General features: G+C 39.1%; 1 protein-coding gene and 1 pseudogene across 2 annotated transcripts in view; both read left to right on the top strand.

Moving 5' to 3' along the window:
* Nucleotides 1-17,853, top strand: part of pcsk5b (proprotein convertase subtilisin/kexin type 5b) — a 101,009-nt gene that overhangs the window by 59,056 nt on the left and 24,100 nt on the right. The window contains exons 21-23 of one of the 2 annotated variants that reach the window (XM_088336024.1): nt 13,038-13,140; nt 14,292-14,428; nt 16,504-16,704. In XM_088336024.1, the coding sequence (XP_088192150.1) occupies nt 13,038-13,140; nt 14,292-14,428; nt 16,504-16,704 (441 nt within the window). Of the gene's footprint in view, nt 1-2,674; nt 7,434-13,037; nt 13,141-14,291; nt 14,429-16,503; nt 16,705-17,853 lie in introns of those variants that run through there. The other variant, XM_088336025.1, reaches the window with a different exon arrangement.
* Nucleotides 6,450-6,609, top strand: LOC148365640 (U2 spliceosomal RNA; annotated as a pseudogene).

Genomic DNA, 17,853 nt, shown 5'->3' with positions numbered 1-17,853 from the left:
AACTTCCTCCTGCGTGGTAAAAAGTGGCCGAATAAAAGCGATCCGCATCAAGCTTTCTTATTGCACCTTCATTTCAAATGAAACGGCTCGCCTCTTCTTTACACTTTACACCAACCTTATTGAATGGATGCACGAGATATTAAACGATAAAAATTTCAAAGTTCTTAGCGTGCTAGAGATACAGTGCAATGTCTTTACACACAATAGGAAGTAGAAGCCGGATTTCTTCTTCGGGGTGGATGCTGGGTGACATCTCACAGCGCCACCACACGCCGGTAGCGGCGGGAAAAAGCACTACAGTAATGTCCTGTACTCAGAAAAAGGTGCACACAATACAAAATCTAACTTACAGCAATGTTCGGATATTTTTTGACATCCTCAAAAAACGTACCTACCGTTTTCCCTAAGTTGAATGGTCGTAAGTAGGGGAGCGTCTGTATTTCAGAACAAAATGTTGAGCACTCAACAACTATTTGACTTTTCCATCTGGAAAAATAATTAACAAGTGTTAACATTAATTCCATAATCTATTATTAGGTTCACATTATAGATACAAATACCAGCGTTTCAGCTTTACATCTTTTGTAGTTATAACGTTCAAATCAGTCATTTTATCAAGCAAGGATTTAATTGTCACTCTTAATACCACAATTCAATACAGTAAAATGTGATGTATATCCAATTTTCCTTCATGAGTTTGAACGCTTTTGGTTGGTTATTTCTTTTAGTGAAAAGGGCTGTGTGTCATGAAAATGGTGTAGTTCCGAGGGTCCTCAACTCACAACGCGCTGAAATTTTAGCTTGAAGTACTAATGGCTCTTTTTTGTGTGTTAACACCTTGAACGGCAGTGGCTGCCTGGCATCTCCTAACGTTTGTGTATTTCAAAATGTCACTAACATCACTGACACATTGCAAACACTAACTGTGATGACAAGTTTTCTCTGTGTGATTCGTTTGGTTGTTCCTCTGAGATACAGTTTTGAAATATATATATATATATATATATATATATTTATATTATCAATACATGTTCAATTAGTCTTATTTGCGTGCAAGCCAACTTTGTTGCACCTTGTAGTAGTGATGTAGAAGGGTTGCTTTTAACTATTATAGCATCTGTGAAAATGAGGCAACGTTCGGTTTAAAAAAAACAAAACAGGTGCTATGCATTCTACACAGGAACGATAAGACAACAATGAGAGAATGCAGTCTTAAGATTCCATCTCACAGGCATTCAAGAATGTTCAAAGCTCATTATGTATGCAGTCTGTCTTCAGACATCAGTGAAAACTTAAAAAAAAAACTCCCTTAAAGAACCTAAATTCCCACAAGTGGCAGGTAAAATGATGCCACAGAGTAAATTTCATGTCAATAATCCCAGTTAAACAGCCTGGCATTCAAGGTGACAGACTGACTAGGTCTGTGGGCATTCCAAAGTCATTATTTACTCATAGAAACCCGATCCTGCCCTATTTATCTTAAAGATTGATGATTGCTTCTCTTACAGATGCTGATAATTTTATGTGAAAATAGGCAGACAATGAAAATTTAATAAACATCAAATGATCTTATTAGTGTGATAAAGCACCTGAGAGTATGACACAGGAGACGGCATTTCACCCACTATTTTCTTAACTTTCTTTGTTTAGGAAAGCTATGGTTGCTTACCTAGTATTTTTCTTTGTGCAACAGAGTAACAATTCTACATCACTATCCAGAATGCCCTGCAATGTACACAACAAAGTCAAAGTCAGCTTTTTGTCAATTCTGCAGCATAAACAGAATTGAAATTGCGTTTCTCTCAGCGTATAGAAAATAAAAAATAAAAAACAGTTAACGTTCCAACAACATATATCTTCTAGGATTCAATTTTGAGTAATGTATCTCATGTTCTAACACCCCCCCAAAAGTCACATTTGGAATACAGGGAACTTACAGTCAGTGTTCTCAAACAAACACTTTTCCATCCTATTGTGTGATAGCATCTTGGCAAGTTGGAGTGACTTTACAAACCTCAATTGTTATTTTACCATTTCCTTCTACTTTTATCTATGTTTTTATTACTCACCGTTCAAATTACTTTACTCTTTTCACAGTCAAAAAACTCTTTCGGGCAACATGAAAGTTGGAAACGCAAAGCTGGCTTTACCAAACTTAAACTAAGTACACTGTAGGCTACTTTACTGCTTGATGGAATCAAAATGTCACTTTTCTCTGTTTCCTTTCATGCTTTGATGCCCTGCCACGTTCTACCTTTTTGGGGGAGGCAAAATCTTTTTACGATTGAATTTCCACTCTGTTGTTTGACCAAAACATGTTGCTAAATTTATAACTCTGTTTCATATTTATTGTGACCGCTAGTAGTCATCATATAGGAACATCTGATTTGAGACCAACATTTTCAATGGCTGCTCTTTTGATGATCTTTTAAGTATTTGATGCTTTGATGCCAAATTTTGTCATTTTTCTAATGGTGTGACTTTTCTTTTCTTCTCTCCCCTTCTCAAATCTCTCCTCTGATTTCTCCTGGCATGGATCCAATCACTCCACTGGACTTCAACTTCCCCTCTCCTGACCAATCACACACATCACGTGTGTTTTGTTGTGGTGTGTCCGTGTATTTGTTATGTGTGTTTGTATCCTTTTTTTTCTTTCTTCCTGGTCTGTGGAAAGCAAATGAAGAATCATGGGCGGAAGGCAGTTTCTGCGTGCTGGTTAAAAAGAACAATCTCTGCCAGAGGAAAGTTCTTCAGCAGCTGTGCTGCAGAACCTGTTCGCAAAAGGGCTAATGGGTCCACTCTCCAACACACGGCCGCCTCACTCATTCACAGTCACATAATTTATAAAGCAATTTGTGCCTCTTAAAGGGACTGCATGGGAGGAGGTGCAAAAACGGGACTACAACACACCTACCTTTTTTTTTTTTTGTGTGTGATGTTTTTTTTTTTTTGCTGTGTACTCGAATGGTCGGGGTGTACAATGACTGGGATTTCCTCAACAACAAAAAGTGTCAGTATTTTGTGACCAAAGCATCAATGCCAAAATAATTGTGTTTTTTTTTTTGCCAGTGTAGCGTGCATCGCTAAAATCTGTGAATCTTTGTAATCAACTGTGTGCATTTTTAGCCATTTTTTTTCCAGTGTTAATATTCATGATGAACATAAAGGAACCAGAGGAGCTTCTGTAAATACATTGTCATATGTAAAAGAAAAACGACAAAGTGAGGTAACAATGTGAAAATGTTGTCCATCAGAGCTCATGAAAGAGAAAAAACGTACGCCCAGTAGACAAGACGAATTACAAATGAGACGGTACGAACAAAGTCAGTTTCTCCATGAGTGTCTTATTGGTGGGCATTGTACTACATTAAACAGAACACCCCTGATGGAAGTTTATCATTTTCATGGTCTCTTGGTTCCCTTCCAGAGTGGAATTACTTGAAGCTCATTTCAATAGCTGTTATCGCATATTTCCATTTCCAGCAGCAAACCAGCTCAATCGTTATACGATTAGGAAAATAGCCCCGCTGATTTTTATTTTTATTATTATTTTTTGTTCATCTTATGCATGGGAGGTACGATTATTTTATTAACTTTTCGACATCGGGATTACAGTAATCCTTCGGTTACCGCGGTTAATGGGGACCAGAACGCCAACGAAAAGTGAAAATCCACGAAGTAGCCCCACCCCCGCATTAAAGCCTCAAAGGGTCAAATTTACCTCGAGATGACATCCTTCCCGACTGAGAGTATTAATTTGTAACACAATAACAACCATAGATTTAGAAATAAAAACACATAAAACCGAAATGCAGTTGCAAGAGTCACGGATGTAGTGGTTTCCCACAAGTTGTAGCACCAGGCCATCCATTTCATAGGTAATGAATCTGCCGTTGGTGAAATACAGGATCCGCATAGGTGGCCTAAGAGTGGTGGTAGCTTAGCGGTAGCCATTGGCTGTACTTGCAGCCTCGCTTGCCTTCTCTACCTACGCTGCCTCAGTCGCTTTCCGGACTCGATAACAATCTACAGAGCACCCGTTGGTAATCACCGTTTCATCGCGCTTTTCCGACTTTTCTCAGACTCCAATTTAATTGATGAATTTATTTTCAACGAAATGAGCAGCTGAAATAATAGCTCAGCTGTAGCCGTGCTCCGCCGTTTCTTTTGGGAGGGTATGGGCGCATTGACTTGTGCACCAGCCCTGCTGTTTGACTGACAGCATACACTGGCCAACGCACACAATCCATCCTCACTCCGCCCCGTGACAGCATTTGTTTTGTGCTGTCTGATCTGAACACAATGCACGAAACGCCGATATCAAGGATAATAAAGACAATTCTAAAAACCCAGTGAACCAGCGATAACTGAAGTGGTTAGTAGCGAGGGGTCGCTATTAATATTCTAAATTATTAATCACCTATCATTTAACTGTTAACATACACTTATGGCCTTAACTACAGACATACCAAGTATGTGATAATGGTCGTACTGACATAGTGTAAGGCCGTTATCACATTTGATATCATTTTGAATTCAGTATTTTTTTGTTAGTGTTTTCTGCAAATTCCTTAGATTTTGGTAATCCCATCGTAGCATGAGAATTCTGTAAACAGTAAGGCCGTTATTGCCCCAAAAATGTTTTGAAAAACAAATTATATGATTGTCAGTAATGTTTCTCAAATGTATTTTTTTGGGGCTAAAACAAATTCTGGCAAATTATTGTCGTTTAAAGAGTGTGTGTGTGGGGTTTTTTTTTTTTTTTTTTTTTTCCCCATCTTTCTACTTGAAAAATTTCCATGTTAATTGTGGAATTTTAAGGGGTAATTAATTAAAATTGAACATTAATAAATATAAAGCATTTTTTTCTAGCATGAGTACAAGTAGACACCCACACAAATTGAGATTTTTCAGTAAGACGTTGCTCAACACTTTCCTGAATATTTCTATTGGTTGCTCTGGTCTAGAAATGTTTTTTAGTTTATCTTACTGCACATAATTTGGTTTTGGCACAGAGGTATGGTGGACACGTTCACTTACAAGTCACTTCATACAATTGGATTGTGCGGCCTTTTCAATTTTTACGAGAATGCACTTTAGATTTTGCTGTATTTCCTCGGAAATTGGTCTTCGAATAGGCCCAATACCAATTAGGATTTACCCACTTTTTGAAGCAAAGCCATGATTGTTTATTAGCAAAAGCCCTTGACAAAAAATGGCTTCCCCCAGTGATATATATTAACAGCTGGGTATTCTTTAAATAGAAAAGCCCATGTTTTGACTTGTAAGTTCTCATTTAATACAACAATATTCGGGAATTTTGACTTGATAATTTAAAATGGGTACAGCTTCACTATAAATTTCTTGGGTCTTCTCTTTTAACCCTTTGTGGTGAAGAAGGGAAAACCAGCAATTGGGATCCCAGAACCAAGAGGTTCGAATAAGTGTCCTCCAAAGGGTTTCCGGGCTTAGGGTTAGAATTTCGGCCCTCAGGCAGGGACTGAGTTTAGTTGCTGCTCGTGCCAAGGTGGCTATGGCATCTGGTTTAGACTTTTCCTTCGAAAGGTGTCTCGCTGGCCTGGGAATGCCTCAGGATCACACCAGAGGAATTTGATAAATTGGCTGTGGAATTCTATACTTTTTTTGCATAGCTTTTTCCCCCAGCAACTTCAACTTGGATAAGACCCAAAAGATGATGTTTCTTTCTAATCCTCTTCATAAATTCCTTTTTATTTAAATTTTAATTTGATCTTACCCTGAATTCTTATTTCGTCATGGTAAGGGGTCAAGAACATTTTTTACTCAAAGAGCCATGAAAGCAAATTCTTCAGCTCATTTATTACATTATGTAATGTTTGATGGTTTGATAAAATCTATAAAATCATAATAATGCCAGAGCCTGCGTCCTATACCAACAAATATACCACTTAAAATGCCTCTCTATCCCTCGCAGTTACTTCTGATCATTAAAGTGAATTTTCTCATTAATTTCTGTGGTACATAATGGTTTTAAAACAAGGTGCGACAGTTATTTTGTAAAAATGTCTCAAAATACTCCAAACGATAAGGATAAAGATACGGATGCATTTAAGGGAATCCTCTATGTGTGCAGAGCAGAGATCAGCCCACCCCTACCAGTCACCCAATCAAATTGTTCTGGGCGTTTGCCTGGCATTTTTTAGTGTTTACAGTTTGTTCTGTGGGTTTTCATTATAAAGTGTCTTAACAGTGAACATAGATTGATTAATAGGCTTTCATTTAAAGGATTCCTTAGAGACGTACTGCCCAAACTGGTCTGACGGTGTAACACTGTAAGTGTAAACTGTAGTTTGCCCCATATACTTTGGACCAAACAGTTGGATTTGTGTGATGCTTCGGCTTTGCATACCGAAAGATTACTATTGTCGGCTCCCTGCCATTAAGCCATGAGGATTTGGCCTTGATGCTAGGTCCTTAGCTTGGCCTTCTTGGCCTTGCTTGGCCTTTTGATGCTAGGTCCTTAGCTTGGCCTCTTTGATTTTTGCATTTCGGAGATGGAATATGAGCGTGCTCTGTCCACTCCACGCATCGGCCCGGTATTGCAGTACCTCCGGGAACGGTGCATTCGCAATGATCGCAGCAAGGCTTTAGGGCTAGGACCTTAGCTTGGCCTTTTGGCTGAGAGTAAGTGTCCCGGCTCCTAGGCTTTGTAGCGTATTATGAACTGACCGATAATGGATAATGAATAACGAAGATAGATCAATAACCCTTAAAAACCCCAAAACCCCCTCATTTCATCTAGGAGCCAGATGTACTCGTAAAAAGAGCCATATGTGGCCCGAGAGCCATACTTTCCTGACCCCTGCCCTATCGAAACATCTTGCGTCAATCTTGGTGGATTGATTGCTTTTCCTTTTCAGTAAAGGCTGTGGAATCTATCGTAGTTAGTTCTAAAATATTTTCAAAATGTTTCCCCTGTTGGCAAGAATTGGTCGATTCATCCACTTACTTTCTTTTCCGGTGACCCAAAAATTATGAGAATGGCATTTCTATGAGTCCAAAATTGAATTGGTAGTGGTCACAACATGTAATTACGTAGCCCGATGGCTTGTGGACGTTCCTGACTGATATGCTGGTTGGCGTCCGACAAAAGAACTGAATAAAACAATCTAATTTTGTGTGAATGTGTGAGAGAAAAAAAGATGGAATGAGAGACTGCATCAGTGCATGTTTACAGTATTAGATTGTCCTGTTTTATGTGTGAGTTGATTTGTAATAAAGACTGATGAATCCCATGTTGGCTTTGTTTCACATAAAGTTGATGATTACGGGTACACAAAACGTGTACACGCATAATCCTCATATGAAATTTGATTTTGTGTACCTGAGACATCAGCAGCATTATTGTAACGGAGTCTTTTTTCTCTTATTAAAATGTTTACTCAATTCCTGTTTTTTTGTTGCCTTGTTTTTGAATTTCTGTTGAGGCTTCACTCTGTATTTGCTTTGAAAAACTTAAAAGGTGTTCTCAAACAGTTGTTTTTTTTCCAATGAAGCACAGAACACATCTAAATAATAACTTGTTTACTGCCATACCACTGTGAGAATGCCCAATCTCAATCAGACCTGGTTAGTACTTGGATGGGGGAATGCTTGGGAATACCAGGCGGTGTAAAGAGGTCATTTGGCGCACGCTCTGCTGCAAAAGCAGTGACTGGACAAAGGGGACCGAATAAAAATGGTATTGAATTCTAATATGTTGCAAAATTTTTCACGCACTTAGGGACTTGAGAAATGGCATCTAAAAGTTGACCAATCTCGCTGAATGGAACATGGCAAATCCCATTAACATAACATGAGGCAGCTCTACAACAGACAGCAATTGTAGTCAACAGCGACTGCATACCACTCATTTTTGTTTGGAGAAAATGGTACTTTGCTTATCCTGTCGTTGGGGGCCTTGTAGCTGTATTGTTTGAGTTGTGAGTGACAGCCAATACTGAGTTGGGTATGTTTACCTGCTGCTGTTACAGCATGCGTTCATTTTTTTGCCTTTGCCTCCTTTGTAGCTTTTCATTTGTGTGTTTAGTAAAAAATTTTTGAAGATATCAATGAAATACATTTAAGTTTTTATGGAAAAAAAAAATATTTCTTCACATTTTTCCAGTTTAAGTATTTGGTAATACATTTAAGTGGAACCCAAATCCCTGGATCATAACCCAGCTATGGGTTATGCTCCGTCCAAACGAGGATTGTAGGTTTTGTTAAAATAATTCCAGTGTCAGATAATGTTTTACAGAAGACATCAGCTGCATATTATGTCCCAAAATGGCATTTTATTTTAATTTTTTTTAAGTGCGGCATTTCTCTGTCACCTTGACCACTATTCAAAGTTGTTATGGTTAAATGTTGCGGAATGCAAAACATTTTGTGTGCGTCTATTTTTGGACCTTTGAAATGTTCAAGCAAAAACCTTGGGGAGAGGAAAAAAAATGGCTGTCATTGAGAATAAAGAGGTGAACTACAAGAGGTGAGAAGCTTTAACACCAAAGCACTGCAGGGCATCACTCAAGTGGAAGTAAGATGTGTGTGAGATAGGGGATTTTAAAAACTTACCATGATATTCCAACACTATTTCATTTCTCAGGCATTAAAATCTCTCACCTTTAGGAGTAATTCAACGTTTTGAAGTAAAAAAGGGTGACCTATGTGAATTTTATAGATCCTGGGAGAAAAGGTTTCAAGGGGGGCATTGAGAGATTTCCCTGAGTGAGTGAAGCGTTTGAGGTGCGTTTGAATCTGTGTAGTTGGCCAGGGCAGAACTGTATTTATTGGTGTGTCACACACATTCGATTTCATCTCATTCTCACACTATTTTTAAGCAATGTACCAGAGACGAATGTAAGAAAACTGTCATCCTGGAAGATAACGCAAAAAAAGAGTGATGAGGGAAACTTCTCTTTGGTGTATCTGATGACTCATCGGACATTGAATGACACGAAGTAAACACATAGTAAATTTGATGTTGTTATTGTGTTTATAGTTTTCAATAAATGAATCATGGCCACATGTATTCAACAACATTTTCACTTTCTATGCTTACTGAGACAACGTGAAACAACATTTTATAGCGGTGAAAATTGTATTTCCTCCACATTGTACTCACCATTTTGAGCCCTGACCCATTTGTATGCCTGATTTCTTAGAGTTGAACTTTTTAAGGTGGTTTTGGTATTTTAGTCTTACTTTTTTTCTTTTCATTGTCCAAATTAGATTTTTTTTTCATGAGTCAAGTCATGTTTATTTGTATAGCCTTTAATCACAAAGAGTCTCAAAGGGCTGCACAGACCACAGATTATTGCAGACCACAGACTATTATGACACCACCCCATGATCTTAAACCTACATGACGGCAAATAATACACAGATCTTGTCAACAGGAAATAGAGGTCATTCATAAGCTATAGAATAGAAGTGTGTTTTAAGATTAGATTTAAACAATTCCACTGAAGTTGCAAATCGAAAATCACATCTTAAACTAACAGGGAACCAATGCAGATTAGCTAAAATCAGCGTAATGTGATCAAACTTTCTTGACTTAGTTAAAAGCCTCGCTTCAGCATTTTGTACCAGCTGAAGGCTCTTGATTTACGACTTCGGGAGACCGGAGAGTAGTGCATTACAGTAATCGAGACGGGAGGTAACAAACGCATGAATTATAATCTCCGCATCTGACTGAGACAGCATAGGGCGAATTTTAGCAATGTTGCGAAGATGGAAAAAAGCTGTTCTACTAATATGACAAATGTTTTTATTATTCCCTACAAGCTCCAAAATAGCGGCTAATGTATCAATAAAAACACAAAAATGTATTATTTTTAAAACTTACCACAATGTAAACACAACTGCTGAGTAAGAGTGCAACCTTATTATTTCCTTACTTGTTGTTATATTACTTACAAAAAGTGAAATACGTTACACAATGCATTTAAAGTTAGATGTATTGCACCCCTAATTGACAGGTTTACTGTGAAGATTATTTCTACATGATTTTTTTCCATTTTTTACTATAGCTTTATATCTTAGGCCAAAACGTTATTTCCAAGTAGCACTGAGATATGCGCTATTAAGAGAGAACCGTGTGTCATGATTACTGATTCGGGGCGCATGCGGCTGCCCCAGTGGCACCGGCGACCCTGGTCGCTGTTTGGCTCCTTGCCACTTTTTAAACCCTCCGGCTCCCTGTTACCGGCATCCGATCGTTGCGAACCTTCAGCTCCCGCTAAGGCAAGCCTTCCGAACCTGACTCCCTGTTTTTTGACTCCTGTACGTTTCCCGGCTTCGACCTGTTTCCGTTTGATCACGTCTCTGCTCCTGCGCCCCGACAACCCGACCTGCTTTTCCCTCTTCGACACCGCTATCGCTCGCCAGAGAAGTGCCACTTCCGCGTCCCGAGCGACCTGCTCCCCACAATCAACGATCACTGGATCGTGGGTGCCAGCTTACGTCTCCTTTCTCAATAAAACTAAGAAACTAACGCAATTGGGTTCCCGTCTCTGTTCCTGGTGCCTGACACCGTGAAGGTCGCTTGACAGTGATGTCAAATGATGATGGTTTAATCTGCTGCTATTGTATGTTGTTAATATTTAGGTGACACCTCGTTAAAAAACCACGACCACAATGTGACTCGTTAATAAGGGTAAGATTTTAAGCCCGAGCCTGACCCTAAATTTGCGTCGGGTCGAGTATGAATCATTACGTGCAGGTTTGGGCCAAGGTTCTCACTCTTAACTTTTTATTTTGCAATTATTAAATTAGCCGCCTGTCCTTATTCCTTTCTTTTTCCTTGTGAGGGCTCCACACAATGGATTTTGTCCCCCTCCCATGCCAACGAGCCCGCCTCCGGACAATCGATGGGTCAGCATGCTTGGCGGCGTCAGAGGGATATGAAATCCATTGTGCAAATGATCCACAAAAATTAAAAAAAATAAAAAGACAATGACCGGTGGATAACAAGGAAAAGTCAGCAAGAGAAAATCCCTTCACCAAGAGTCCTCACAAATTAAATACCAAAATTTGGATTTGTTTCTGGCTCGGTCCCTCAAATCAAGTTAATAGGTCGGGCTAGGGTTGGATCGGGCTTTAATACCCCCGAGTAAGGCCATGTTGGATTTTCTTAAGCTGATCTAACCTTTATTTATTAATATGATTCTAAATCGTATATTTTTACAATAAATAGTTACTTTAATAGTTTTTGGGTCATTATCACACCTAATGGACGATAATAGTGGGATGTTAAATTTTGTTCTAAAAAGATGCAAATGTGGTATCAATCCATCCAAATCGGATTTCAACGAATTGGTGAATGCCGTTCCAAAGCAAGTTGTCTCTTTTACACAGGTGCTTGATATCCTTGAAAATGCTTGAATTTTAATGTTGTTTTCAAGGTCAGGAAAATGCTTTAATTTTGGGTGAAACCCTTGAAATTGTTTGCCAGTATTTCCATTGCAGTACTTTTGGCAGTTTGACTTGATAGACCACACTTTTAAATTAATACAAATAAAATCAGTAAAAAAGAACAAGCGCTAATGGTGGCTTTCCTCCTTATTGAGTTGTCATGCGAAGCATTACTGCCCCCTAATGTTGTATCCAAGAAGACAGGTTTATCAGACTAATTATTGGAATTCCGACTCTTTTCGACTCCGCACATAGAGAAAAACGGCTCTTTTGTCTCTCTAACAGCTCCTTGGATTTTTTTCTCTCTTTCTTTTTTCTTTTTTTCTTTTCTTTTGTGAAAACTTTTCTATAATAATAAAACGTTGCGCACCAAATCATTTAGCGATTATTGATTTCATATTTTATGCCGGGGATCCCTGAAGAACATATGAAATATAATTTAAAATATTATCAGATCCACCACATCTTTTGTAAAATACAAAACAATTTTAGATTTTTGCACACTGAATACATTTAAAGGCAAACAACTGCACAAAATACCTGAAGATTCAAAACAATAAAACATGAAACATATAATCTGTTATTATAATATTAATATATAAACATATTAACTCTTCAGTGCTTTAAATAAATGATCAAATGCCCCCGCCCCACCCCCAAACAAACATTTATAATTTTATTCAAACAAATGTACACAGATCTTATGAAAAACATGCAAAAAATAATAAATTAAAATAAGTCAAACTAAAGCAAAAGATCAACAGATTGAATGCACTCTGTTTCGGAACAATCAATATCATTAAAATGAGTTCAAATTTGGCTCATTTTGCTGATTTCTATATTTGCAGCACTGTCTTTCTTTTTTTCGTCTTCTGTACCAAACTCCATTATTACCCAGAACCTAAATACCCCTTTCCTTTTTTGTAAACAAGAGTGACATATTGAGGCTGCGCGTGCTTTGTTATCGCAGAATGGCAGAATTCACGTCATTTTATAGCAGCCTGTTGACACAAAAAGATCATAAATAGGAACAGCGCAAAATAGCACAAAGTATGTGCCTGCCACAAGATAGTGACTTTAACTTCGTCATCAAAGCCAACAATGAAAACGTTCCCTTGATCAGCGGTGGATTTCTTCTTTTTATTGGCCTCGAAAGTGCTTCAAAAGTCCTTGATTTTGGCTATCAAAACGGTGTACGAACCCTGATACCAACTGAAATTCCCTCACATACTTCCCACCTCTTTTCAGGAAATGTCAATTCTCGTCTACAAATTTCATAAGACAATGATTAACAAAGGTCAAATTTCCTTAAATTCTAAACAAAAATGGGATTTTCAATAAACTTGATGACACCATGATAAATATATTGAGACCGATATTTAAATTAACAGTGGCCTCCAAAGTAAAAGTTGCTTTTGTTGTTATTCAAGCTAATTGCGGTCAGTATAGTTCTTTTTTCCAAATGTATTATTTTACATAACCATTAAAAAGGTTTTACTAGTTAACTTTAAGAAATTTTACTAGGATGTTTTTCAATCGGGCTCAAATAACCTTGGTGAATGATGAAGGCTTCTTGATGTAGTTTGGTATCTACTTTGCAGGCCAGTACATGGGCAGACATGACAAATGTCGCCTATGTGACATCACCTGTCAGGAGTGCTCAGGGCCCGAGAGTCAGGACTGCACAAGCTGCCCTCCCACTCGGTGAGTGAGACCACCGCCGGTACACCTTGAATAGTTTGAGCTACAAAAAATATCATTGGGCTTTTTGAGGACACGCTGCAGGAATGTTAGACTGTTTCTTGCTGTACGGATCTCAAAAGTCAGATTTAGCAATGTTTGTCCTTAACCCAAGACCTGGCGTCCACATGCGTGGACATAAATGCACATTAAACAAGAAGCTCGGGTCGTAGGAAGTTTTAAGTGGGGTGTGTCCTTTGAGGTGTCCCTAAAAATTTTAAATGGAATATTTTTTATATTTAACAATACTCAAATGGGTTCAAAGAGCCCTTATAATTTTCCTTTCACTGTGGCTGTCTGCTTTTACTTTTTAGGGGAACACCTTAGATAGGAGAAATGAGGGCGTGGGGGGGCTGGAGAGTGACTTCATGCTTGTACCCATGTGTTGTTTTTCTGTATCATGAAAATGGTGAAAGCAAGGAAAGGCTTGTTCGAATACAGTCCAAACACCCACTCAAAATCCCAAAAAGATTAAATTAGAAGAGTTTATACGAACGCATATAAAGAATGCACGTACCTGCATGCAAAACATAAGGAGCTTGACAGAAGCTGCAATGACACACAACGCCAGGAGATGACAGCAGCAAGTAAAATAGTTATAAATTCCAGCCTAAGCTCTTGTATTTGGCGATAACTCTGAATTTATTCATTTATTCACTTAACTGTGGGAGAAGAAGAAATCAAGAAGGGAAAGACATTGGAGCAGCTGTTGGCCACAGCTCACAGAATGACACTCACAAGGGATACAATTCTGAAGATGAAAAACAATTTTCTTTTTTATGAAATCCACTTTTGTTCTAAAATAGAATTGAGCTCATTTTTTACTGTTAGTGAAGGTGGGATGTGTCATTTGAGGTGTCCTCAAAAAGTCAAAAATGGAATACAGAGTGTCTTCATGCCCGTCTTTGAGGTGAAAGTTTCAAGTACAGTCCAAACACCATCCTGAAATGATGACAAAAGAGTCCATTTAAGAAATGCACTTACTTGCACGCGCAACTAAAGGACTTGACAGAGGCTCCAATGATGACACAAAGCCAGGAGATGGCAGCAGCGAGTAAAAAAAAAAAAAGAATTCTCTACAGCTCCTTTATCTTCCTGTATTGTTCCCGATATAGGTTTTTCGACGAAGGGGCTTGCGTGATCCGTTGCCAGAGGGGGCGCTACGCCATGGCCAGAGAATGTCATCGCTGCCACCACACCTGTCACGAGTGCACTGACCAAGGCCCTCAAGACTGCACCAGTTGTGACAAAGGTACAGTGACCTGCAGTTAGGAGGTAGGTGAAGCACAGCCTCACCAGGTGCACCTTAGTTTTGTTTGTTACACCATTATGGTTTACTGAAGCCTGAAGAATGAAGCCTCACTGGCAGAGGAATTAAATCACTTCTTTGAGGCAGACAGGCCTCTGCAGTTGCACCTACATCAACCCCCTCCAGCACGGGCACCCTGATGCTTCAGGAGCATGAAGTGAGACAGGTGCTGAGGACAGTAAACCCCAGGAAGGTGGAAGATCCGATAGAGTGCCCAGTAATACTAGAGTATTTACAAAACTCTTTAACCAACACAACCACAAGGCACCATTTTCTTATGCCTCAAAACTTCCACAATCATCCCGGTTCCCAAAAAGACAGCCTCAACGATAACAGGCCCTTACGCCTTTTATTTTGAAGTGCTTCAGGAGACTAGTCTGCAACTTATCAGGGCCGGTCTGCCACCCACTCCTGATCCCCACCAGTTTGCCTACAAAACAAATAGATCAACGGTGGACGCCATCACCACAGCACTCTACTTTGTGGCGAGTCACCTGGAGCACCGAGGGTGCTACGTGCGGCTGCTATTCTTGGACTTCAGATCGGCCTTTTACAACATCACTAAAGGATCCTGGGCAAAAACGGCTGCACATGGGCCTCTCCACACCCAACTGTCTGTGGATAAAGGACTTCTTAGCAGATTTTCCACATTCCGTCGAGCTGAGAAATTACCGTTCCTCCACTATCACGCTCAGCACATCTAAGATAAATTCAGACTACAAGGATGAGGTCAAAAGATTGACACCATGGAGCTCAGTGAACAACCTCCACTGAACACCATAAAAATGAAGAAAATAATCCCGGAGTATCAGAAGAGCAGAGGAGAACCAGCTCTGCTTCACATCAACAGGGACGGCTTAAAATGGGTCCATTCCATTCCATCCGATTCCTGGGCGTGCAGATCACTGAATACCTCTCCTGATAGGCAAGGCCTAGCAGCGATTCCACTTCTTGAGAGTACTCAGATGGAACTACCTGAAGGAGAAGCTGCTGGTGGAATTCTATAGCGCCACCTCAGAGAACATCCGAACATACTGCGTCACAGCGTGGTGCGCATGATGCTCTGCAGCAAACATGAAAGCCCAACAGAGGATTATAAACACAGCCCAAAAGATCTCCAGCTGCCCCCTGCCTAGCCTGGAGGACATTACAAGTGCTTGCTACTTCAGCAAAGCTTAAAACATCCTGAAAGACTCATAACACCCCAGCAACAGTCTTTTCGTACTGCTTCTATCGGTCCGACGGTTCAGATCTCAAAAAGCCCGAATGAACAGACTGAGGGATAGTTACTTCCCCAAAGCTATCAACACACTAAGTTGCAGTCGTGAAACACAGACTTAAAGTGCAATGTCCCGGTTCTAAGTGCAATACCTTGGTTTTAAGTGCAATATCCCAGTTGTGTATTGTTTTCATTTTAAATGTGAATTCTTTCTATTTTTCTATTTATTAGTCTTTAAAAGATATATTTTGCCAACTGGAGTGCAACTGTAATTTGTTGTAGCAATACAATGATAATAAAGGGGATTCTGATTTAAACATAGTGTCCTTTAGTAACAGTCAAACGAAATTGCCAAACGATGAGAGCCGGCTCCCCATCAATAAGGAGCTGGTTCCCTTTAAAACACTCTCTCTCTCTCTCGCTCTTTCTCTTTCTCCCTCTTTCTATCTATTTCTAACACTCTTTATCTCTTCCTCTATCTCTTTCTATTTTTAATTCTCTGTCTCTTTCTGTCTCTCTGTCTTTCCCTTTCTTTTCCTCTTTTGTTTTCTCTTTCACTCTCTGTCTCTAGTTTTCCCTCTTGGTTTTTCACTTTCTATTTATTTCATTCTCTCTCTTTCTCTTTTCCTCTTTCTTTTACCCTTTCTACCCATCACTAGTGTCTTTGGAGTTTAGGTTAGATGCAGACAAATACTGCCACCATGACATGCTGTTGTCAAACCAGTGTCCACTTTTTCACCCAGGCCCTAGTCCCCTTTTGCAGTATACTGCTTTATGTACTCCTTTGTTCCTCCTCTAGATATGTTCGATGTGCCCCGCTACTTCTTTGGGGGCGAGTGCAGAGAAGTCTGCCCGGAGGGTTTCTTTCACTCCGAGCTCAAACGCTGCGAGCCGTGCCCCTCCGACTGTGTTGTTTGCATGTCGGCCAGCCATTGCATCAGCTGCGACCCCGCACACAAACTCAGAGAGGGAAAATGTCTTCCACTGGCATGTAGTGAAGGTAACGAAATAAACAAAACCAAACATCAGCAAAAAAATCAGTAAATCTTTTATATTGTTTCGACCTTGATTCTGGGTGCGATTTCAAGTTTTGATTTGCAGTTTATTTCCAATATTGCAGTAAAGCGGGGGTCACGACGGTGCTGAGAAGTATAAGACAAAAATCAAGCTGCTTCTCGCTAAAACAATGACCTGCAGTTTTCAATATGTCAACTGGTTGTCGCCAAAGCCATGGACCACTTCACCCATTTTAGCTCTATAGTGGTAAATGGTCTTCATTATATAGAGCTTTTTAAGTCACTGAAGACGTCCCGAAGCGCTTTACAATGTGCTTCACACTTAGCCATTCACACACAGTCTGTGAAAAAGGAAATTTAAATGTTATCCAATTTAAAATAATATCTTACTTTAAGGCAATACAATTGCACTCACCTAGATTTCTTAGCCTGTGCCGCGTGAAAACTATTATTTTTCATCTCCCTCATGGCAAACATTCAAGTAGCTTGCAACATTTTTCTCTCTAAAATGTTTTCATTTTTTTCGGTATATGAAATTTCATGTAACAAAACACTTCTAAAGTAGCCGTATAGTATTGAGTTTTTCAATGTAAATCGTGCAATTTAGTGCTTAAAATGGGGAGATATTACTTTTCTTTTTCTCTTAATTAAAGATTTTATTTGTTAATAAATATATGATCTATTTTCCTTATTTATTACTGAGATATTGGATTTAACACTCTTTATTGGCATATACAAAAAAATTAAATACATCAATCAGCATTTTTTTCCCCTACGGCCTGGCCCCTGTGCACTTTTTCCTCTCAAATCAATGCAGCCCACTACTTAAAGAGTTGATACCCTTGCAGTAAAGGGACACTGCAATATTTGACTCCTAAATGTCCCTGTTTAGTGTAGTACAACTGAAAACGATATCCAAGCAGAGGCAAGAATACAAGCTACGGAGATTTAAAGTGACCAAACTGCATCATTTTTCCTCCGGTTGATAGTTCATGTGTTTTTGCCTTTCTTTAATCAATATATATATATATATATATATATATATATATATATATATATAATTAACCTCTCGGAGGAACTAAATAATACACGTTGTCTCTTTAAAGAATGATGTCATAATACATATTTTTCTC

Source organism: Urocampus carinirostris, chromosome 5 (assembly GCF_059441175.1).
Source record: "Urocampus carinirostris isolate Australia breed hairy pipefish chromosome 5, RoL_Ucar_1.0, whole genome shotgun sequence".
In the NCBI taxonomy this organism is placed as follows: domain Eukaryota; kingdom Metazoa; phylum Chordata; class Actinopteri; order Syngnathiformes; family Syngnathidae; genus Urocampus; species Urocampus carinirostris.
This window is presented reverse-complemented; position numbering and strand designations above follow the sequence as displayed.